General features: G+C 39.9%; 1 protein-coding gene across 1 annotated transcript in view; it reads left to right on the top strand.

Moving 5' to 3' along the window:
- The window catches only part of dot1l (DOT1-like histone H3K79 methyltransferase), an 89,902-nt gene that overhangs the window by 9,551 nt on the left and 58,073 nt on the right, over positions 1 to 22,278 (top strand). Inside the window, 7 exon segments of the mRNA XM_034180222.1 lie at positions 12,264 to 12,307; positions 14,802 to 14,876; positions 15,042 to 15,105; positions 17,904 to 18,132; positions 19,599 to 19,693; positions 21,449 to 21,511; positions 21,703 to 21,758. Of these exon segments, the coding sequence (XP_034036113.1) occupies positions 12,264 to 12,307; positions 14,802 to 14,876; positions 15,042 to 15,105; positions 17,904 to 18,132; positions 19,599 to 19,693; positions 21,449 to 21,511; positions 21,703 to 21,758 (626 nt within the window).

Consider the following 22,278-nt stretch of genomic DNA (forward strand, 5'->3'; position numbering starts at 1 on the left):
AATGGGCTAAGGAAAAGCAATCGTGGACTGTGGATGACTGAATGAAAGTCATATTCAGTGATGAATCTCGAATCTGCATTGGGCAAGGTGATGATGCTGGAACTTTTGTTTGGTGCCGTTCCAATGAGATTTATAAAGATGACTGCCTGAAGAGAACATGTAAATTTCCACAGTCATTGATGATATGGGGCTGCATGTCAGACTGTGGATTCTGCCAGGCGTCTGTTAATCTGGATATCTATTTGGTTCCCAAATATCAGCTGTCCTTCAAGGCTGCTGGGATAAAATCCTCCCCCCGAAGAACACTCCTGATAGCCTCGCTCCTCGTCTCCCCCGCCTCCTTGTCTTCCACTGCCTCCCTCCCTTCCCAGTCCGGAGATGTTGACTGTGGGACCTTGAGACTCTGGTGGACTGATTCGGGACTGGGATTCCCCCCCCCCCCCCCCCTAGATGGACAGATAAGGCCTGATGGCGCCTCAAGGGCGGCTTTTCCGGGCTGTCTGTCTGGACACTGGACACATCCAAGTCTCAGCTGTTGTCTGTCATCTATTGTGTTTTTTTTGTTTTGTTATGACTGTTTTCTGTGCTATGGGTTTTTTTTTTTGCTCTCCAGTGGTGCTGCGGGTTCAACGCAGCAGCAATGGAGGTTTTTCTTCCCAATTCTTTCCTTGTGTGTGCTTTTATATGTGTTCATGTACCGGACCGGCTTATGTGTGTTGTTGTTTAAGTGTGTCATGAGGCCGGTCAGGGTTTGCTCAGCCCTGCTTGTGACCTAGGGCAGGGATATACATCTGGAGCTGGTCCCCGGGCGCCAAAAAGACGACCTCTGCTCCTAACTGGCAATTAGGATGGGTAAAATGCAGTAAACACATTTCATTGTGCAGGTAACATGTTCCTATGTGCATATGACAAACTTCTTTTGAATCCTTTTTTTGAATCCTTTAAAGGCACTGGGGAGATGGCTGTCATTACATCATCAATAAATGCACAAGTTTACGTTGATATTTTAGACACTTTTCTTATCCCATCAATTGAAAGGATGTTTGGGGATGATGAAATCATTTTTCAAGATGATAATGCATCTTGCCATAGAGCAAAACTGTGAAAACATTCCTTGCAAAAAGACACATAGGGTCAATGTCATGGCCTACAAATAGTCCGGATCTTAATCCAATTGAAAATCTTTGGTAGAAGTTGAAGAAAATGGTCCATGACAAGGCTCCAACCTGCAAAGCTTATCTGGCAACAGCAATCAGAGAAAGTTGGCGCCAGATTGATGAAGAGTACTGTTTGTCACTCATTAAGTCCATGCCTCAGAGACTGCAAGCTGTTATAAAAGCCAGAGGTGGTGCAACAAAATACTAGTGATGTGTTGGAGCGTTCTTTTGTTTTTCATGATTCCATCTTTTTTTCCTCAGAATTGAGTGATTCCATATTTTTTTCCCTCTGCTTGGTCTAAAAAAGTAACCATTACTGACTGCCACAATTTTTTTTTCCTGATTTCTTATAGTGTTTCTTAAAGCCAGACAGTTGCCATTTGAAATGACTTTAGTTTTGTGTCATGTCTGTGATCTGCTTTTTTTTCTACAAAATTAAACAACTGAATGAACATCCTCCGAGGCCGGTGATTCCATAATTTTTGCCAGGGGTTGTACATGTCCTGCACCACCCTCACATACTTCTCTGCCACTCCAGACTTCCTCATACAATACAACAACTCTCCTCTTGGCACCCTGTCATAAGCATCCTCTCAATCCACAAACACACAATGTAACTCTTTCTGGCCTTCTCTATCCTTCTACATCAGTACTCTCAGAGCAAACATTGCATCTGTAGTGTTCTTTCTTGGCATGAAACCATATTGCTGCTCACAGGTCTTCGCCTGTTTTCGAAGTCTAGCTTCTTCTCTTTCCCATAACTTAATGCTGTGGCTGATCAGCTTTATTCCTCTGTAGTTACTGCAGTTCTGCACATCACCTCTTTAAAAAAAAAAAAAAATAGGAACCAGCACACTTCATCTCCACTTCTCAGGCATCCTCTCACTTTCTAAGATTTTATTAAACAATCTGGTTAGAAACTCCACTGCCAACAGTTGACTCTTTTACTTCTTACGGAAGTTTTTTGTTTTCTTTTCTCATTGTTTATGCACCAATAACACCAGATCATTTTCATTGTATGTGTAATCTTACTTGACAGTATTTCCATGTCTCCAATGGAATGTCACCTGGACTGAGTGGCTTTCCACTCTTAAGCCTCTTCATACCTGCCCTCACTTCATCCCTACTAATCTCTTGTGCTTCCTGATTCACTCTCTCCACATCATCCAGCCTTTTCTCTCTCTCATGTTCTTCATGCATCAGCTCCTCAAAATATTCCCTCGACCTTCTCAACACATTTTCCTCGCTTGTCAGCACATTACTATCTGCATCCTTTACCTGCTGGTGCAGTCCTTTTCTCCTTTCTTACTATTCAACTTCCTCTACAGCTCGCCATGTGCCTATTCCTTAGCTTTTGCCACTTTGCTTTTTCCCTTATGATGCAGTTCCTTGTACCCCTGTATACTTTCTTCGTCTCTCCGACTATCTGAAATGTTTTTCTCCAGCCTCTTTCTCCTTATACTTTCCTGAACATCTTTGTTCCACCACCAAGTGTCCTTTTCTTCCTTCCACTGTCCAGATGTCACACGCAGTACCTGCCTTGTTGTCTCCCTCATCACATCTGCAGTACTTTTCCAGTTGTCTAAAATTTCTTCCCCTCCATCCAGTACCCATCTCATCTGCTCACTGAATTTCACACAGCAGTTTTCCTCCTTCAGCTTCCACCATCTAATCCTTTGTTGAGCTCTGATTGCTGAGCTCTTGTTCAGTAGTAGACATCTCCATTAATTGACCAAGTAATGATTTGGCTGGTCTGTATTGACAGTGTGATTGTAAATTTTAAAATTCTTCACATACAGTGAGGAAAATAAGTATTTGAACACCCTGCGATTTTGCAAGTTCTCCCACTTAGAAGTCATGGAGGGGTCTAAAATTTTCATCTGAGGTACATGTCCACTGAGAGACATAATCTAAAAAAAAATAAAAAAAATCTGGAAATCACATTGTATGATATATATATATATATATATATATATATATATATATATATATATATATATATATATATATATATATATATATATATATATATATATATATATATATAATTTATTTGTATGTTACTGCTTCAAATAAGTATTTGAACACCCGCCACCCAGCAAGAATTATGGCTCACACAGGCCTGTTAATTTTTCTTTAAGAAGCCCTCTTATTCTGCACTCTTTACCTGTATTAATTGCACCTGTTTGAACTTGTTACCTGTATAAAAGACACCTGTTCACACACTCAATCAATCACAATCCAACCTGTCCACCATAGCCAAGACCAAAGAGCTGTCTAAGGACACAGGGCCAAACTGTAGACCTGCACAAGGCTGGGATGGACTACAGGACAACAGGCAAGCAGCTTGGTAGAAGACAACAACTGTTATGATTATTTATTAGAAAGTGGAAGAAACACAAGATGACTGTCAATCTTCCTCGGTCTGGGATTCCATGCAAGATCTCACTTTGTGGGGTAAGGATGATTCTGAGAAAGCTCAGAACTACACAGGAGGACCTGGTCAATGACCTGAAGAGAGCTGGGACCACAGTCACAAAGATTACAATAGTAACACGTGATGCTGTCATGGTTTAAAATCCTGCAGGGCAGCAAGGTCCCCCTGCTCAAGCTAGCACATGTCCAGGCCCGTTTGAAGTTCACCAGTGACCATCTGGATGATCCAGAGGAGGCATGGGAGAAGGTCATGTGGTCAGATGAGACCAGAATAGAGCTTTTTGGAATCAACTCCACTTACCGTGTTTAGAGGATGAGAACAACCCCAAGAAAACCATCCCAACCGTGAAGCATGGGGGTGGAAACATCATACTCTGGGGGTGCTCTTCTGCAAAGGGGACAGGACGACTGCACCGTATTGAAGGGAGGATGGATGGGGTCATGTATTGCGAGATTTTGGCAAACAACCTCCTTCCCTCAGTAAGAGCATTGAAGATGGGTCATGGCTGGATCTTCCAGCATGACAATGACCCCAAACACACAACCAGGCCCTGGAGTGGCCTGGCCAGTCTCCAGACCTGAACTCAATAGAAAATCTTTGAGGAGTGGACCAAAATCCCTGCTGCAGTGTGTGCAAACCTGGTGAACAACTACAGGACCTCTGTAATTGCAAACAAAGGCTACTGCACCAAATATTAACATTGATTTTCACAGGTGTTCAAATACTTATTTGCAGCAGTAATAGGGGTGTCGTAAAAAATCGATTCACGTCCGAATCACGATTCTTATTTATTACGATTCTGAATCGATCCAAAATGTCCAAGAATCGATTTTTAAAAAGCATTTTTTAAAACATTTTCTTGCTTACTTGCTTCGTGTACTGTTTGTCAGGCAACGGCTTCCGTACTGCAGCGTCCCCGCGAGGGGAGGGTCCGGCGTGCATCAAACATTCATGAGCTGCAGCTTAGCAAGGCGGACGAAAAGCTAATTCAGCCAGCACCGTCTTTGCTGAAGGCAAATGTTTGGGCGCATTTTGGATTTTATTATTTGCTACGTAAGAAGGAGCTTGACATGACTTATGCAGTGTGTAAAATCTGCAAAATGAACGTCAAGTACTTCGGAAACACTTCAGATCTGCAAGCCCACATGCTACGCCATCACCTGGAGCTAAAAGAAGTGGAGCAGCGGTATCTGCCGACTACTGACCAGCGCTTCGCTAAACTGCCAGCCAACTCTGAACGAGCAAAGCAAATAAGTACATTTACATCTTTAGAATCACTTGATTAACCTTGTAAAGCTGTATTTTCTTAAACATAAACATTTTTTAAGTAATATAACAATTTCTCAGAGCTCTTTGAATCGAAAATCGATTGAGTTGAATCGTCACCCCAAGAATCGGAATCGAATTGAATCTTGAGTTGTTGTACGATTCACATCCCTTAGCAGTAACATACAAATAAATTATTTAAAAAAAGCATGCATTGTGATTTCCGGATTTTTTTTTTTTTTTTATCTTATGTCTCTCACAGTGGACATGCACCTAAGATGAAAATTTCAGACCCCTCCATGATTTCTAAGTGGGAGAACTTGCAAAATCGCAGGGTGTTCAGATACTTATTTTCGTCACTGTACATGTATGGTATGCAGTTATTGGAGCAATGATCTTCCCAGCAACATGTTGACGCATCATCGTTTATCCTTTATTGTACAAGAAAGAACTAAATCTATTTGCCTGAACAGATAACCTGTCAGAACTTTTGTTTTATGAAGAACACTGATGCTCTCTTTCCTTGTAGGTGTACAGACTGGTGGCATGTTGAAAAGATGCTCGTGAGCATTTTCAGCACATGGGTACACTTGATAAACTTGTCTTTGTCATTTGTTATTAGTCTGCTTCTGTGAGTAGTGCTGTACAAGTGTGTTGTCGAAATCCCCGACACTACGATGCGTCACACTGAGATGGGGAGAGATTGAAAAGTGAATGGAAGGAGGAGTAGTATATGTGTCACTGCTACCCACAGTGGAGGAGCAATGGTTCACGTACATTTTCAGTCTCTCTCTGGCTCTCTCTGATTAGATCACATTTATTTTTAGCTACAGCCTTTTTCTGCTGTTGCTGTGCGCCGTCTTTGTGTGAGCACGTTCCCTCCCCTTTCAGCAGTCACAGTCACATTCTGTGCCTACACATTTAGTGGTATACCACACGTACAGACAGCTGCTCTGTGTGCGTACAGTCTAGTCAGAACTCGTGCTTATTGCCCACAGTAATCCGCATTAAGTCATGAAAATATCATTCCTTTTTCAGTATTGCTTGCCAGCAATTTTATTCATAAATTCTGAACAATTTTACTTTGATTTCTCCTATTTTGTTCAGGGTTGCCCTTTGTGACGCATTTCCACATGTATATGAGAATGAGCAACAGATTTCATAACATACTTCAGCCTGTTTGAGGCTGCAACAGGAAAATTGTGCAGATAGTAGTTTCACTGTGATGTTACACATTTTGACTGTGTGTGGTTGTGTGAAAGGTTTGGCAATATCTGCATAGTAGTGGCAGGCAATATTGAGCGGGAAGCTGTGAGCTCCGGGCTGTGAACTGTTAGCTGTAGCACCCGTGCCAGGCCTCAAACAGCTGGACCTTACCAGGTTTCCTCTCTGTCTCTGGCCCCCTCGGTCTCCATCAGCATCCAGCCCGTCTCACTTAGGGAATAACCCTGTGTCTGATGATTTGTGGATGTGAATGCTAGATTACGGTTGCAAATATCCATTTTACCAGCTCCACTAATGCGTCACAGTAAAATGGATATTTGCAACTGTAATCCAGCATTCACGTCCACAAATCATCAGACACAAGGTGGTTATTCCCATTCTAATCCAGTTCCATCATTTGCACGGTTTATTTTTCTCTAAGTAGTTTGGTTGGCGAAGTTTACCGTAGCAATGTTTATGTGTAGGCTCTCAGTTGTCCAGGTGGTTTCCATAGTAGAGAATCTACTGTATTGAATTTACTGTAGCAACGGCACCTTCATGCCAAAGTGTAAATTCTGTGAGCAGACGCACAGATTTCTCCATCTCAATTGCATTGAGTAATTCTGTATCAGAATCCACATACTTTTGTATGATAGATTAAATTCACCCATTTCTGCATCGTCGTTGCTGCACTAGTTTGTCTCGCTCTCAGCTGACAGTGCGCTTATAGTGATATCTGCGTAGAAGCGCGGTCAGGGCATGCAGTAATACATCAAATGTGAATCGGTCAAATATTTTGCCACCAATTATTGGTTGAGCTAATAGGATTAATAAATGGAATAGTGCTGACAGTGTTTAATGCTTGGTCTCCAAAATAAAGGTCAAACAAGGTCTATGTCTATTGGATTCTATGACATGTGACATATGTTACCCCGTAATGTGATAGGTAAGGATGATTCATGGTCCAAACTATATGGAGTTAAAATTGTCTCATTAATATTTGTAAATGCACACAGGGTGATCTACAAATAATCATTGATTTGCGAATGTGTTCAGATATCCACAAATGCAAATTTCATATTTGTAACTTGTAAATTGGTCTTTGCAAATAATGTTTACAAATATAAAACTTAATTTGTAAAAAAAAAAAATTACATTTGTAAAACTGGAAATTGTATTTGTGAATTGAGTTTCAGCATTTGTGGATCACCAATTACATGCATTCATCGCTTTCCTCTGCGACGTCATTTTGAGACATTCTTTTCGCGAACACAGATCCACAAACAAATGCCGACTGATTTACAAATACACAATCATGCACACTGGATATCCACTAGATTGAAGTGTGGTTCCATTCATTGATGTGGCAAGCTGAAACTATATGCTCACAGATGAGAGAAGACCGACATTTCAGAATAAATCATTTCACATTACCGTAATGGAGGCGTCTGATGGATGGGTATCTATGTGGTGATATTGTCTGCAAAGTCAATTATTTTTTAAAATTATGATGTGTCCACGGATTTCATCATGGGGAGGGGGGCGGGGGTGTTAGCGTTGTAGTCTTTAACACAGTGGTTCAAATAAGCGTATTAAACACCATTGTGCCTGTGCGTGCTCCGTGACACAGACATGCTGCAAAATTCTTCTTTTAAAAACTTGAAAGTTCTAAAAGTTTGGGATGTACACATGCTACATTTAGCTCAGCATTACACACAGGAACATCACACAGGAACCACACAGTGTCACCGCAGCAACCAACCAGTCCCGCTTTACGACAGCTGTTGCAACAGCCAGGCTTTGATTGGCATTTATTCTCGAAACTCCGCAGATCCGAGGAAACTGATTTGTATCTACACAGATCAGCGTCTGCGGACTTATAAAACTTGCATGATGTCATAAAAAAAGAACGTTTTGCGATAAGCATTTTAAAAACTCAGTAGCGATCACGATTAAAGAGTCATCCGGGAGCATATAGTTTCACCTTGCCACATCAATGAAGGGAACCACACTGCCATCTAGTGGATATCCAGTGTGCATGAGTATGTATTTGTAACTCAGTCGGCATTTGTTTGTGGATCTGTGTTTGCGAAAAGAATGTCTCAAAATGATGTCGCAGAGGAAAGCGATGAATGCATGTAATTGGTGATCCACAAATGCTGAAACGCAATTCACAAATACAATTTCCAGTTTTATAAATGTAATTGTTTTTTTTTTTACAAATTAAGTTTTATATTTGCAAATACATTATTTGCAAAGACCAATTTACAAGTTACAAATATGAAATTTGCATTTGTGGATATCTGAACACATTTGCAACTCAATGATTATTTGTAGATCACCCTGTGTGCATTTACAAATATTGAGACAATTTTAACTCCATCAAACTATTCCTTTTTAAAACCGTGTTAACGCAACTAGTAATTTGCATCACTTTTTACCAAAATTGGAGCAACTTTAACAAACCCCTATACAAAATGAAACTGACCTTTGTCTCCATTCTTGCTGTTTTTATCCCGTATCTCCATAGAATTCAGTCACAGATAGTCCAAACTATACCTTTTTGGAATCTTTATGATCAGGCAAATAATGTGGAATATTGTTCAATATGATTGGAGCATCTTTTAATTTTGACCTCTGTGTAATTCTTCAATTGACCCCAACCTGACCACCGATTGAAAATTCAAGTGGCCAATCTTTTTTTTTTTAAAGAGGATTGTCTGAGGAGTATTTCTGCTGAATTTGATGCTTTTATCACCATTTGCAGGATTCCTAAGTATTCTCTTATCCGCTGCACTATTCCACCAGAGGTTCTGTTTGGCAATGTGCTGGAGCAGGCGACAGGAAGTGGGTCAGTGGGTCAGCTACGGCAGCAGGCAGCAGCTGGCAGCAGCCGGCTGCACTACGGGCATAACTGGAGTTCTGTTACCTCTACTATACAATAATAACACCGTGGCACGCTTCAGATAATGTTACTAATCATAAATTGTCTGGGTATTATTTCGTCTGACCATGACCATTCTTTATTTTCTAAATAAAGTAGCATTTTGAATCAGAGCTACGGTTGGTTGATAGGTATTTGGACAGTGACAATTTTTGTAAAGTTACCTCTTTATGCCAACATAATAAGCCTGAAATGAAATAATCAAGGTGTGCTTGTTGTGTAGACTTTAGTATTGGTTGCCGCAGCATGCTGTGCATTGTAAGAGGCCAGCTTCATGAATGCTTACATTGTGCAGTGTGAACGAGTTATGCAAGATGTAATCATTTTCAAGACAAGTCAATAATGAAATGCACCATGAATTGTAGAGTAGGGGGAAAAAATACATTCTTAGATGCATCACATTGCAGGTATGGGCAATTCTGAATCAGTTCACAAATTTTTATCAATCGATTTTTCTAAACGTTAATGGCAGGTGGAACATGGCTCTTGGCCACGGTTAATTACCACATTTCTTGTAATAACAGGGTTCTCCCCAGACGATGGAACAACGGCGTTGCGCCATTATACTGTGCCCTGCTGTCAGGTAGCGATGGAGAGTTTTCTAATCCAGCCAGGCTGTGTTTGTGCTGAACAGACTTGCTGCGTGCTTGCCACTCTCCCGCCAGCACCTCAGAGTGAGAGAGCACAGCGTCACTCAGTGAAAGAACAAAAACGCTGCCAAAGTCTTCCAATTACAAAAAAAAAAGCTCCTTCTGCCTGCGTAGCTGCTGATATATTCAGAAATTAAGGCTTTATTTTACAGTTGAAAGCCTCCATGTTTCCAAAGTTCACTCAAATAAGCTGCAAAGACGGTGTGAGGGTGACGATTCTCTCGTTCCCTCACAGAGAGCAGAGAGAGAGAGAAGGAGGAGGCAGAGCCCTCCTCCGTTTCTTTCTGTGAGGGAACGAGAGATAAGTGTGAACAGCGGACTCCACGCTGTAAAAAAGCAGGCAATTTTAATAAACGATCACCTTCACCACACAGTCTCAGTGAAACAGTAAAGTGTGAAAAACTGATTCAGAAAGTTTTTCATCCAGGGTTTCATCTTTAAAAGAGCAGATTGATGTATTTACTTCTTCCAGAAGTTTTTTTTTTCATTTTCTTTTTATTATTGTTGTTTATGCACCAATGACACCAAATAAAATTACTTGTATGTGAGAACTTACTTGGCAATAGGGCTGCAACAAACGATTATTTGGATGATCGATGAATGTGATGGGGTTTCAACATGATTAATTGGATTAGCGGGAAATTGTTTAAAAATATGCCAGGGAAACAAATTTTCTAACAGAACATTATTTGAAAACTTAAAATACTTGAAAATCAGCAAATTGTCAAATGTCCCTTGGCTGTTGAAATATAAAATAATAAAGAATAAAACAGTTTATAATGAAGAACAAAAATAATTTTCAAATGACATTGCTTTATCAAAGTGCTGAGTTGCCATAAAACAGTGCTGAGTTGCCATAAAACAACATTGAAACATATGTTATAAAATATATGGTGAAAAAAGAGGTATTTTTGTTGCTGCAAATGAGCAGTTAGCATAATCAGTTAACCATAAAACCTAAATCAAAAACTGTAGCGTGACTCATTATATGTGCAACATTCTCTGTATAACTAGTAAACTAAAGTATATGGTCATTTCACAGTGATACATGTGACTCATGTCTCTTTCTCTAAAATTAAATTGTAGTAGTATTAGTTATTGTTGCTATTATTATTAATATATAAATTAAAAAATATTATAATTTGTAATACATTTGACTCTTTTATGACAACAAACGCTAAGCCATTAATTATTATACAGAAAACAAATGCACAAACATGCTGAAATGCCAGCAGCTTAATGCTAACTTTAACATTGAAAACGCCATAGACATGCTAACGTGTTAGCATCGGCGTTAGCATAAAATGCATCTATCAACTGTTTCAGAAGACCACAACAGGTCAGTTTAACATAAAAAGGTAAATATTCCTCACAGACATATGCTCTTTAGGGTTTTAGTGGAGACAAATTAAGATCAAGTGAAATAAAACAAATGAAACCAACAAAGCAGCAGCTCGAAGCACTCCATTGGTTCAAGATTCAAAGCAAAGCTCGGTTGATTATATGGAAGAAATGAAACATTTGCGGTAAAACAAAGTTATTTAGTGACTAATCGATGACTAAATTAGTTGACAACTATTTTAATAATCGATTTTAATCGATTAACTCGATTAGTTGTTTCAGCTCTACTTGGCAGTTTGATTGATTTGACAATCAAATCAGCCCAGGTTCAGTGCTTGTTCAAACAAGACAATTAGGTGTTATATTGTTAAAAAAAAGTATGCAATCCCACTCAAAAATGTTGAAGAAAAAAAACTAAACTGTCAACATGACAGGAAATCTCTGCCTGTTTTACTGGATTAAAGGTACAGCGTGTCATTTTTAAAGAAGAGAGCAAATGTTATGTCCATCAAATATTAATGTGTTTTTAAATGTTATTTATTTTATTAACTTAGACAGAAACATGCAAACAATAAATTTAATATTACAACATAAGTGTAATTTTTTTGTCTATTTCAGTGCATCTAAAACCACTCAAAATGACTTGCAATGCTCGCCGCCTCGAGTGATAATTGCCAGCAGCACCGCTATACAAAAAAATTCTGGGAAGAACCCTGAATAATAATAACTTACATGAAATAACTTTCCATGTAAGCCTGTGTTTTAACTTTTACCTGTCATTTTTTAACATGTTATGTACTTTTTATGTTTGTACATTTACAATATGGTTTTGTAACAGCTTCTGTCTTCGTAAATACTTTAGGAGACAGCACGCAGAACAGCTGCAGGGGAGGGGAAGAAAACAGAAAAAAAAACCTGTTGTTTTTGGACTCTTTGCAGCACACCACAGGACAAGAAGCAGTTAGAAACCTTGAGAATTTTCTGGATATTTCCTGGACTCTGGATTTTTTAGGATGATCGCAGAGTTTACATAAGTGTGGTTTTGTGTCATGGTAACTTGTTTCTAAAGTGCTAACTGCATTTTTTTTTATCTATTTGCAGTAAAATCACAGTCTATACACAGACAGACACAAGTGAAATTTTGTGGAATTGGTGGAGGTTTGCACTGTATTTAATATTGTGGGTTTTATATCCCACAATATTGTTCAAATGTTCAAATTAAAATGGTCTTGTATAATTCTAGTTCATTTTCTGTTTCACTATAGGATAAACATCATGATGCTGCTCATGAAATCATCGAGACCATCCGGTAAGAATACTCTTTTTGCTTCGACTTATATATTTCATGATTTGTTGAAAATGGTGAACCATTTCTGTTTTTATTAATTGTCTTTGCACACAATAAAATGGATTACTGACTTGGATTTGCATTTCTCTGGTGAAACAATACTTGATAACGTTACAATCCATAGATATTAAAACATATCAAGGTAACATGGCACTGAATCACAGAAGAACCATGTATACATTTCTGTGGTTTTGTCCACCGTTGATGCCAACCAATTAAGGGTGTAGAGGACACCATCATACGTGCGGATAGTAGTACTTCTAGAGTACACCCCCCCCCCCTTTTTTTTTTTTTTTTTGTCTGTTTCCATTTGGAGTCTCAACGGCATATCATCTTTCTCCACCTCAGCCAAATTTGTTATGGAACTCCAGTTTTTATGTGCATGCACCTCTAACACAGTTGTATTTGGCAATGGGTAAATGGGCGATGTATACATGCCTGTGTCATCAAGTGCAATTGTTGTGCACATATATATACTCAACAAAAATATAAATGCAACACTTTGGTTTTGCTCCCATTTTGTATGAGATGATCTCAAAGATCTCAAACTTTTTCCACATACACAATATCACCATTTCCCTCAAATATTGTTCACAAACCAGTCTAAATCTGTGATAGTGAGCACTTCTTTGCTGAGATAATCCATCCCACCTCACAGGTGTGCCATATCAAGATGCTGATTAGACACCATGATTAGTGCACAGGTGTGCCTTAGACTGCCCACAATAAAAGGCCACTCTGAAAGGTGCAGTTTTATCACACAGCACAATGCCACAGATGTTGCAAGATTTAAGGGAGCCTGCAATTGGCATGCTGACAGCAGGAATGTCAACCAGAGCTGTTGCTCGTGTATTGAATGTTCATTTCTCTACCATAAGCCGTGTCCAAAGGCGTTTCAGAGAATTTGGCAGTACATCCAACCAGCCTCACAACCGCAGACCACGTGTAACCACACCAGCCCAGGACCTCCACATCCAGCATGTTCACCTCCAAGATCGTCTGAGACCAGCCACTCGGACAGCTGCTGAAACAATCGGTTTGCATAACCAAAGAATTTCTGCACAAACTGTCAGAAACCGTCTCAGGGAAGCTCATCTGCATGCTCGTCATCCTCATCGGGGTCTCGACCTGACTCCAGTTCGTCGTTGACTTGAGTGGGCAAATGCTCACATTCACTGGCGTTTGGCACGTTGGAGAGGTGTTCTCTTCACGGATGAATCCCGGTTCACACTGTCCAGGGCAGATGGCAGACAGCGTGTGTGGCGTCGTGTGGGTGAGCGGTTTTCTGATGTCAATGTTGTGGATCGAGTGGCCCATGGTGGCGGTGGGGTTATGGTATGGGCAGGCATCTGTTATGGACGAAGAACACAGATGCATTTTATTGATGGCATTTTGAATGCACAGAGATACCATGACGAGATCCTGAGGCCCATTGTTGTGCCACATCTAAGAACATCACCTCATGTTGCAGCAGGATAATGCACGGCGCGATTGTTGCAAGGATCTGTACACAATTCTTCGAAGCTGAAAATGTCCCAGTTCTTGCATGGCCGGCATACTCACTGGACATGTCACCCATTGAGCATGTTTGGGATGCTCTGGACCGGCGTATACGACAGCGTGTACCAGTTCCTGCCAATATCCATCAACTTCACACAGCCATTGAAGAGGAGTGAACCAACATTCCACAGGCCACAATTGAAAACCTGATCAACTCTATGCGAAGATGTGTTGCACTGCATGAGGCAAATGGTGGTCACACCAGATACTGACTGGTATCCTAAAACAAAACTGCACCTTTCAGAGTGGCCTTTTATTGTGGACAGTCTAAGGCACACCTGTGCACTAATCATGGTGTGTAATCAGCATCTTGATATGGCACACGTGTGAGGTGGGATGGATTATCTCAGCAAAGGAGAAGTGCTCACTATCACAGATTTAGACTGGTTTGTGAACAATATTTGAGGGAAATGGTGATATTGTGTATGTGGAAAAAGTTTTAGATCTTTGAGTTCATCTCATACAAAATGGGAGCAAAGTCAAAAGTGTTGCGTTTATATTTTTGTTGAGTGTATGTATATATATATATATATATATATATATATGCACACTTTTTTTAAAGTGAAATTTAACTTTATTGCATCCTTTATATCTTTGATGACTTAAAAACAGCAGCTCAAACTCTGAGCAATATTATTGATACAAATTGGCAATACCAGGGTCAGCTGTGTGTCACAACCACCAAAAATGGATTCTTCAAGTCACCCTGTAGTATCTAGGAGCAGCAGGGTTCAAATGTTACCACTGAATGTTGATTTGAAGCCAGGCTAGCACATTTGGATTCTGAATATTTGTTTTAGACAGGAAGCAACATTATCCATTTGTGTTTTAAAGTGGTTCACCTGAGTGATTATCAAAAATGTTTTATTTTGTGCCAATTTCATGTGCTTTCTAGGTGGGTGTGTGAAGAGATCCCAGACCTCAAGCTGGCAATGGAAAATTACGTACTCATTGATTATGACACCAAGAGGTGAGGCTTACTTGAAAATGTCTGCGTATAAGCGGTGGAGCTTACAAAAAGGACTTGATCACATTTTGTGTATGTGTGTGGCTTTGTTTAGGTAACCAGTCAAATGCTTGTTTGAATGGGAAGTTGTTTTTAATTTGTTGGTGATTTGTGTTGTGACTCTCACAGCTTCGAGAGTATGCAGAGACTTTGTGATAAGTACAACAGAGCCATCGACAGTATTCACCAGTTGGTGAGTCCAAATGTGTGAAGGGTTTTTGCTGTGATAGAGTGCGTCCCTCTTTAGGTCAGTCTTTCTGCGTGGCTAATGTGTGTTCATTGTGCAATTAATTTACAAAGACTCAGTGCACGCAAACCTCATGAGTAAAGAGAGGGGGATCTGTATGAAGGTAAATATGTGAGAGCCAGTACACTTGATGATAACTTGTAGAATATGATGTGCAAACTTGTAGAACAAAAATCATAAGTTTTATGTGAATTTTTTTTTCCTTTCACTTGTTATAAATAGTGTCAAACATAAACTGAATTTGAAGTCACAGGAGGAACAGTACGAGAGTTTGAAGGAAAAAATCGAACATTACGTAGTCATATTCAGTGGTAGAAAATATTTACACACCTGAGAGAAAAATGGTCACAGATGTGTAGTTTGACATTTACATAAATATAATGTTAGCTATGAACTTGTAATCATTTAGTCATATTTGTTTTGTTGAGACTATTTTCCAGTACAGCCAGTCCTTGATGACTCCAACCTCTCCAGTCACTCCCTGCACCTGTAGTTCTGCGTGCACACTTTGACTTTTGCAACTAGAGTCCAACAGACATGGCAAATGGTCGGTATTATTACTTGTTATGAGCATTTCACAAGCATATCAGTGTCTGCATTATTTTTGCCAAGAAGAAAACGTTTTACCAAATAAACGATGCAGAAAAACACTTTGGCGGATGTAAATGTGTCATTACATAGTGCACAGTTGATCCAGCAGAGGGTTGTTTACAATGCTGTCAAACATGACTGGGGACGCCCATCACCCCTTGGTTATATTAGCAACAAGAGACAGGCATCTGGTTGGTTTGCCTTTCAGTTTCAGTGAGATTGAGCCTTTTTACAGTGACAAGAGACATGTAGCTGCTATGCTGCCAGCTAGGTGGGGCCAAAACAACAAAGAAGTCTATTTTATGTAAATGCTGAGTAAAACAACACAGCAACTGCCAGTCCAAGTTAAAAGCAGCATGACCTAAGCCACCTTGACACACAAATTTGATCACCACACTGTCATGCAGTCTTGCATGCCAATGAGTAAACCCATTGTAAACTGTGCACGGCTGCGTGCCAGTGCGCAAAGAAAATTTTGGAATGTTCAAAATGTCCGCCGTCATAATGTATAAACATTTCCTCAGGAACCATTGCACCAATGAAGCTGAAACTTAGTGTGCATGTTCCTACCCATGAGATCACCAAAGTAGTTTGAGGCATTCCGATCTGATTTCAAATATGGTCGCCGTGGCCATATTTGAAATTGGATCACCAAATCTAATATATAACTATTTGTCAGCCATTTATGCAGCAGCTGAGCTGAAATTTGCTACAGGAGTATCAATCAGCATGTCCAAAAACATATCCAGTGGGTTTTGCAAAATTTTGACCTTGATATGACTTCTGGTCTGTGATCACGTCTACTTTTCCAGTTGTCAATTTAAGCATCTTCTACTCAGAAACCACTGAACCAATGTAGCTGAAACGTGGTGTGCATGTTCCTACCTATAAGGACACCAAAGTTTGTTCTGGGCATTGTGATCTGATTTCAAATGTGGCTGCCATGGTGACCATATTGAAAATTCCACCTGGAGCCATTGCCAGTGGTTTTTAAAGATTTTGAGCTCAAATTTGGTAAAAAGGTAGCTCCAAATCATATTTAGTGGGGTTTTAAGATTATTATTATTATTATTATTATGATTTTGGACCGTGATTCATTCTATGGAGTTTAGCCATGCCCAGTTTTGTAGCTGAAACTGTGATGCCTTGTATCATTCAGGTGAGCTACAGTGCCTGTGGCACAGTTTTTATGTATATATCATCATGTATCTGCTTACACAGCATACAAGCAGAAGCAACTAAGCAAACAAAACACAAATTTTAAGAAAATGAAGAAAAAAGAAATACAGAAACCGCTGTTGAAATAAGATATATCTGACACCAACAGAAGCTAAAACCAGAGGGGGAAACACTGTTGATGGCAGAAATGGAAAGGGGACAATAAAAGCAAACACCACTTGCCTTCTGGATCAAGTAATGCCATTTAGTCTAAAGCCTGATTTATGCTTCTTCATCTCCGTAGCAATGTGGAGCCCTCTGCATCACTGCGTACCCTCTCCCAGCCCCTCTGTGTAACCTGACGGGCATTTCCTAAAAACTAAAACTACACGTCGAAATGACGGAGACAAGGGCTGTAGGTAGTCATTTTTCCGGTTTCACTCCTTCCTCTCCCATCATATTTCAAAGATTGTGCAAGTGCGCACGCTGATTACTTTTCGATCATGGATTAAATAGAGGAGTGTTTGGCAGAAAAGTCTGCAAATATGAGCAACTTTAAGGCATGGAGTCAGAACTACAAAGTTGCTCAAATTACCTGCAGTTCATGGAGGGAAATTGCACGTAATGTTGGTTTAGAGGATGAAGATTGTATGAAGAAGTAGAACTCGTTGAGGGACAAATTGGTCCAGAAAAAAGAGAAAAGAAGAAAAAATGGCCAAGAACAGTGGCGGAGCAGGCAGAAAGAAATTCCCTGCCGTGGTCTTCATGTTGCGCACCCTGCTATTCTGACGGTAAATTGCATTGCGACGCCCACCGACACTACAGAGAACTTTGAAAGAGTCACGCTCACGTCTACATCATTGCATGGCCACAGAGTTACGGAGTTGTAGAAGCATAAATCAGGTAAACTGTGTCCTATAACAGCAACAGGCTGTTGCTGCTTAATTGAACATTTTTATGTGGATCTTTAAAGCTGTATATGTGGTCTCTCATAGTGGAAGGGGACCACCCAGCCCATGAAGCTGAACAAACGTCCTTCCAATGGGCTGCTGAGACACATCCTACAGCAGGTGTACAACCACTCAGTGACCGATCCAGAGAAGTTGAACAACTATGAGCCCTTTTCCCCTGAAGTGTATGGAGAGACATCTTTTGACCTGGTGGCTCAGATTATTGATGAAATGGAAATGATGGAGGATGATACCTTTGTTGACCTTGGCAGTGGTTAGTTTGTGCTTTGCTTCTTTAAAGGAGACCTGCTTTGAAATAAATGTGGTCAGATTTCAGAAAGAAATAGCTGATATGTATTTATAAGACCCTTATGAATGCAGTAAAGTAAATCTGTAAGCCCAAATTTGTAATTCAGCGGAGAAATCTTTGTTTAAAAATGACAAATTTGCAGCTAATATTTAGCCCTCTGTGAAAACAGTTTGTACATCCGGATCATTTCCATGACGTCAGGGACAAGACGATGCGTTCCCGCCTTCAGTCTGATCCCGCATTGAAATTGATTTTATCTCTTAGTAATGTTACTGTTATACACATCCTGGTTTCAACATCCAAAAGTAAGCTGCAATGAATGTGAGATACAGCTCTGATACATGATACATGCTCAGATCAGCGGCGACATCGACAGCGGGCGATGTTCTTCCCCCACGCCTCTCTCTACCTCCGCTGCGCTTAACGAGTGCATGCGCTCGTTAAATTCCGCCGCGGGCCACTCACACCCCCGTGTCTGCTGTGCAGCCGCAGACACGGCTCTTTCTACTGAATGGTGCAGCCTTGGCACAAGTGCAGAGACTACGCTCTCCGTTTTAATGCGAAGCAGCCGGTGACACCTGTTGCTCGCAAGGACAGACTTGCGGCAAAATCCGCAGCGCTGCACGTCTCGGTAATCGGGGCCGCAGAGCTCTGTGGCCGCTGAGAGAGGTTTATATATTTTTAATGACTTGAATTCTTTGTGGGTCTCGCCTTCGTAGCCCGCGACGGTACACCGGAGGCGAAAGACAGAAGACTTTCAATGCAACACCACTCAATCAAACGGGCATATGAAAAAGTCCCCCAAAATAATTTTCAAGCGCAAATAAAAGAAATGTGTACTCACCAAGCGTACCCCAAGACAATATGAAGTTTAAAAAAAGTAGATCCTTCCAAGAAAAAGACATAAGACAAGAAAAAGGTGCAGATGAAACCTGACGTAAATCTACAAATTACAGTTGGCGCGCGCAATGCATGCTGGGAGAGGGTCTTCTCCGTGACGTCTCGGCAGCGTCCATGATGAGAGGGACAGTTTTGCGGAGGGCTAAATGTTAGCTGTAAATTTGTTATTTTTAAATGAAGATTTCTCCGTTGAATGACAGATCTGGGCTTGAAGATTTACTTTACTACATTCAGAAGGATCTTATGTGTAAATGTCATTTTTTGGTCCAAAGATCTGACTGCATTTATTTCAATGCAGGTCTACTTTAAATTTAAGCCATATTGAAACCATGTAGTGTATTTAATACCCATGTGTACACCAGACACATACTGTGTATCTCTGCTATGTCTTGATGTTTTTTTTTTTATTTATAATGCATCCACAAAAATAATGTTTTTGATGCATCATGAGGAAACAAGCTCACTATGATTTGTCTAAAAACACATGGAAGGTGTGATCTGGACATGTTTGTTTTGTGCATTATTTGCAGGAGTGGGGCAGGTTGTGCTGCAGGTTGCTGCAGCAACCAACTGTAAACACTACTACGGGGTAGAAAAAGCAGACATTCCAGCCACCTATGCAGAGGTAACTACAAGAATATTTCACAAATATTAGATGTGCGCCATGTCCATTCCATCAACAGCACTGCACAAGAGTGGAAACTGTTTTAATTTGGATCAGTGGGGTGCTGCAAGTCACACAATGTTTTGGCAGTTAGCAGCAGATAGTGTTTTGTTTTACTACCCAAGGCCAAAATATGGTCATCAGGTATTGTGAAGACATCTGCCAGGGTCTTCAAATTCGCAGGGAAAATTCTTGGGACACAGACCTTGGACAAGTTCAGAGATGGTCAACGTTGCCTATTCTAAGGGGTCAAAAGGTCACATTGTTCCTACACACTCTTTCACTGATTACATACTCATACGGCCGAGGGTACTTTAGCATTGCATTTTGTTTTTTAGTCCTGTTTCAACTTTTTGAGCAGTACCATGGTGCAACTAGACATGATGAGAAGATCCAGAGTGCTGCATGGAAATCTATATTACATTTAATGATGGCACATTTTTAGATTAAATTTGGTGTTTTCCTAATGCTTTCATTACACCAGGCACTCAGCTGCCGAAACAATTCCCAGACTGAAACTTCTGATTAATTATTAATTCAGTCAGATAATTTCAGCCATACGTCACTGTCACAATATTTGTTTCCTCTACAGTGAGCTAATATATTTGTTAGTTGAATAATTTAAGTTAAACACATAGAAAGCATCTCTGCTTCATTTAAAGCCATACATACAACTACACAGTGACACCATACAAATGTGCATTTTTGCCAGGATCGTATAGAAACACACAGCTTTGTACAATGTGTATAGCATCTGTTATAAAAGTGTGTCTTGGTGCGATGAGACAGCAATGCAGCAGTTCAAACATCTGCAAAACGTCTGCTTTGCGTATTTCCTGTATTACATCATAACAAGTATTGCATGTTGTTACATCTTATTGCAAGCAGAGACAGATACGGGGGCACAGGTATGCACACTTACACAGTCACAGCCAAAAATAAATAATAGTGCAGTGACAGTGTGTGATGTGGAGATGTTTCTATTGTTAAAACCCCAAAAAAGAGCAGCAGCAAGAAAAATAAAATAAAGTTGCACGGCTTTAACCCTCTGGAGTCCTGGGTATAATTGGCTGTTTTTGATTGTTTTTGGTTAATTTACCTTAAAAAACTTTTACTTTGCCTTGTTTGGTGTCTTTCCTCCAGCACAACCTCACCTGTGTGACAGTTTTTCTTTCATTCTGACATACTGCATTAACACAATGAACCTAAATTCACACAAAAACATAAAATCCAAATAGAAAAAAAGTTCTTTTTTATTCTAAAAACGACAAACCATTTTTATAGCTTAGAATGCAAATATAAATTGTAAATTTCAAAAACATGTACAAATGTAGTAAACAACAAAGTTATATACAACTATTTACACATGTAGCTCACACCAGAGTATAAGCCACATCTGTCAAATCATGCCTCCTACAGAGGCAACATATGTTCACAAGATGGACCTTTGTTCAGTATTTTCAGGTCTTTAATCTGGGCTTTCTTGATATCTTTATAATACTCAGAATTTCACAAATATATGTGCATGGCCGTAAACCATCTCTGTAAGTCGCTCTTCTGTCAGTTCTGGGTCTTAGTACACACCTGACATTGACAGATTCCATTAACTCTCTAATCATCCTTTCTACAAATACTCCTGAAACACACCATATTGCGATAAATTTGTTTTGGAATCACTCTCATTTACAGATGCACATTTGTGTTCTTTTCTTTCAGACCATGGACAAAGAATTTAAAAAGTGGATGAAATGGTATGGGAAGAAACATGGGGAGTACACAGTGAGTTAACAATTAATGACTAATTCTAGAGAAATAGTTTCCATAACACATATCTGAGCGGAGGTTCAGGAATCATTAGTGCCGCACGTGGTTTATAAATCCACTAGTATTAAGCATTTATTTTGTTTAAGACCTTGCTTGGCATGAAATGGGGATGTTTGTCAAGCTTATTTTACTTCTAAACTTTTCAGTTGGAGAGAGGTGATTTTCTGTCTGAAGAATGGAAAGAAAGGATCGCCAACACAAGGTGGAGTACCAAAAGTCAAGTCAGTGACCAGGTTGACAAACACATTTTGTGTTTGTGCACTCTCCCACCATGTTCCAAATACATGCATAATATTGAAAACAGAACGGTTTCATGACATTGTGTTGAATCCACAATTTAACACCAATTCAAGGATGCTATTTCTATGCTGATTGACCAGAAAATTACAGTAGATCCTCTCATTCAATATGAATCTGCTTCATAATATGTGATCAAACTTGAAACCTAAAGTGTTTTCTTGTTGAGTTTGGATTAAAGGAGTAGATTACATTTGAGAAACTTTTGAGAGTTTATGATGTAAGATCAGGAAGATTGCACTTTCATGTGGTACTTCATGTCTGGGTCTGCTCTGCTGTATGAATGGGTATAGGAAATTTAATTATCCTTTTGTGAAACATTTGTCCTTAATAGTTTGTTGGTTGAAAGATAAGAAATTTCCCTTCAAAATGAAAATAGCTAAAGTGATACCAGTGTTCAAATCTGGTGACAAGCATGTTTTTTC

This window comes from Thalassophryne amazonica, chromosome 10 (genome assembly GCF_902500255.1).
Source record: "Thalassophryne amazonica chromosome 10, fThaAma1.1, whole genome shotgun sequence".
Classification (NCBI taxonomy): domain Eukaryota; kingdom Metazoa; phylum Chordata; class Actinopteri; order Batrachoidiformes; family Batrachoididae; genus Thalassophryne; species Thalassophryne amazonica.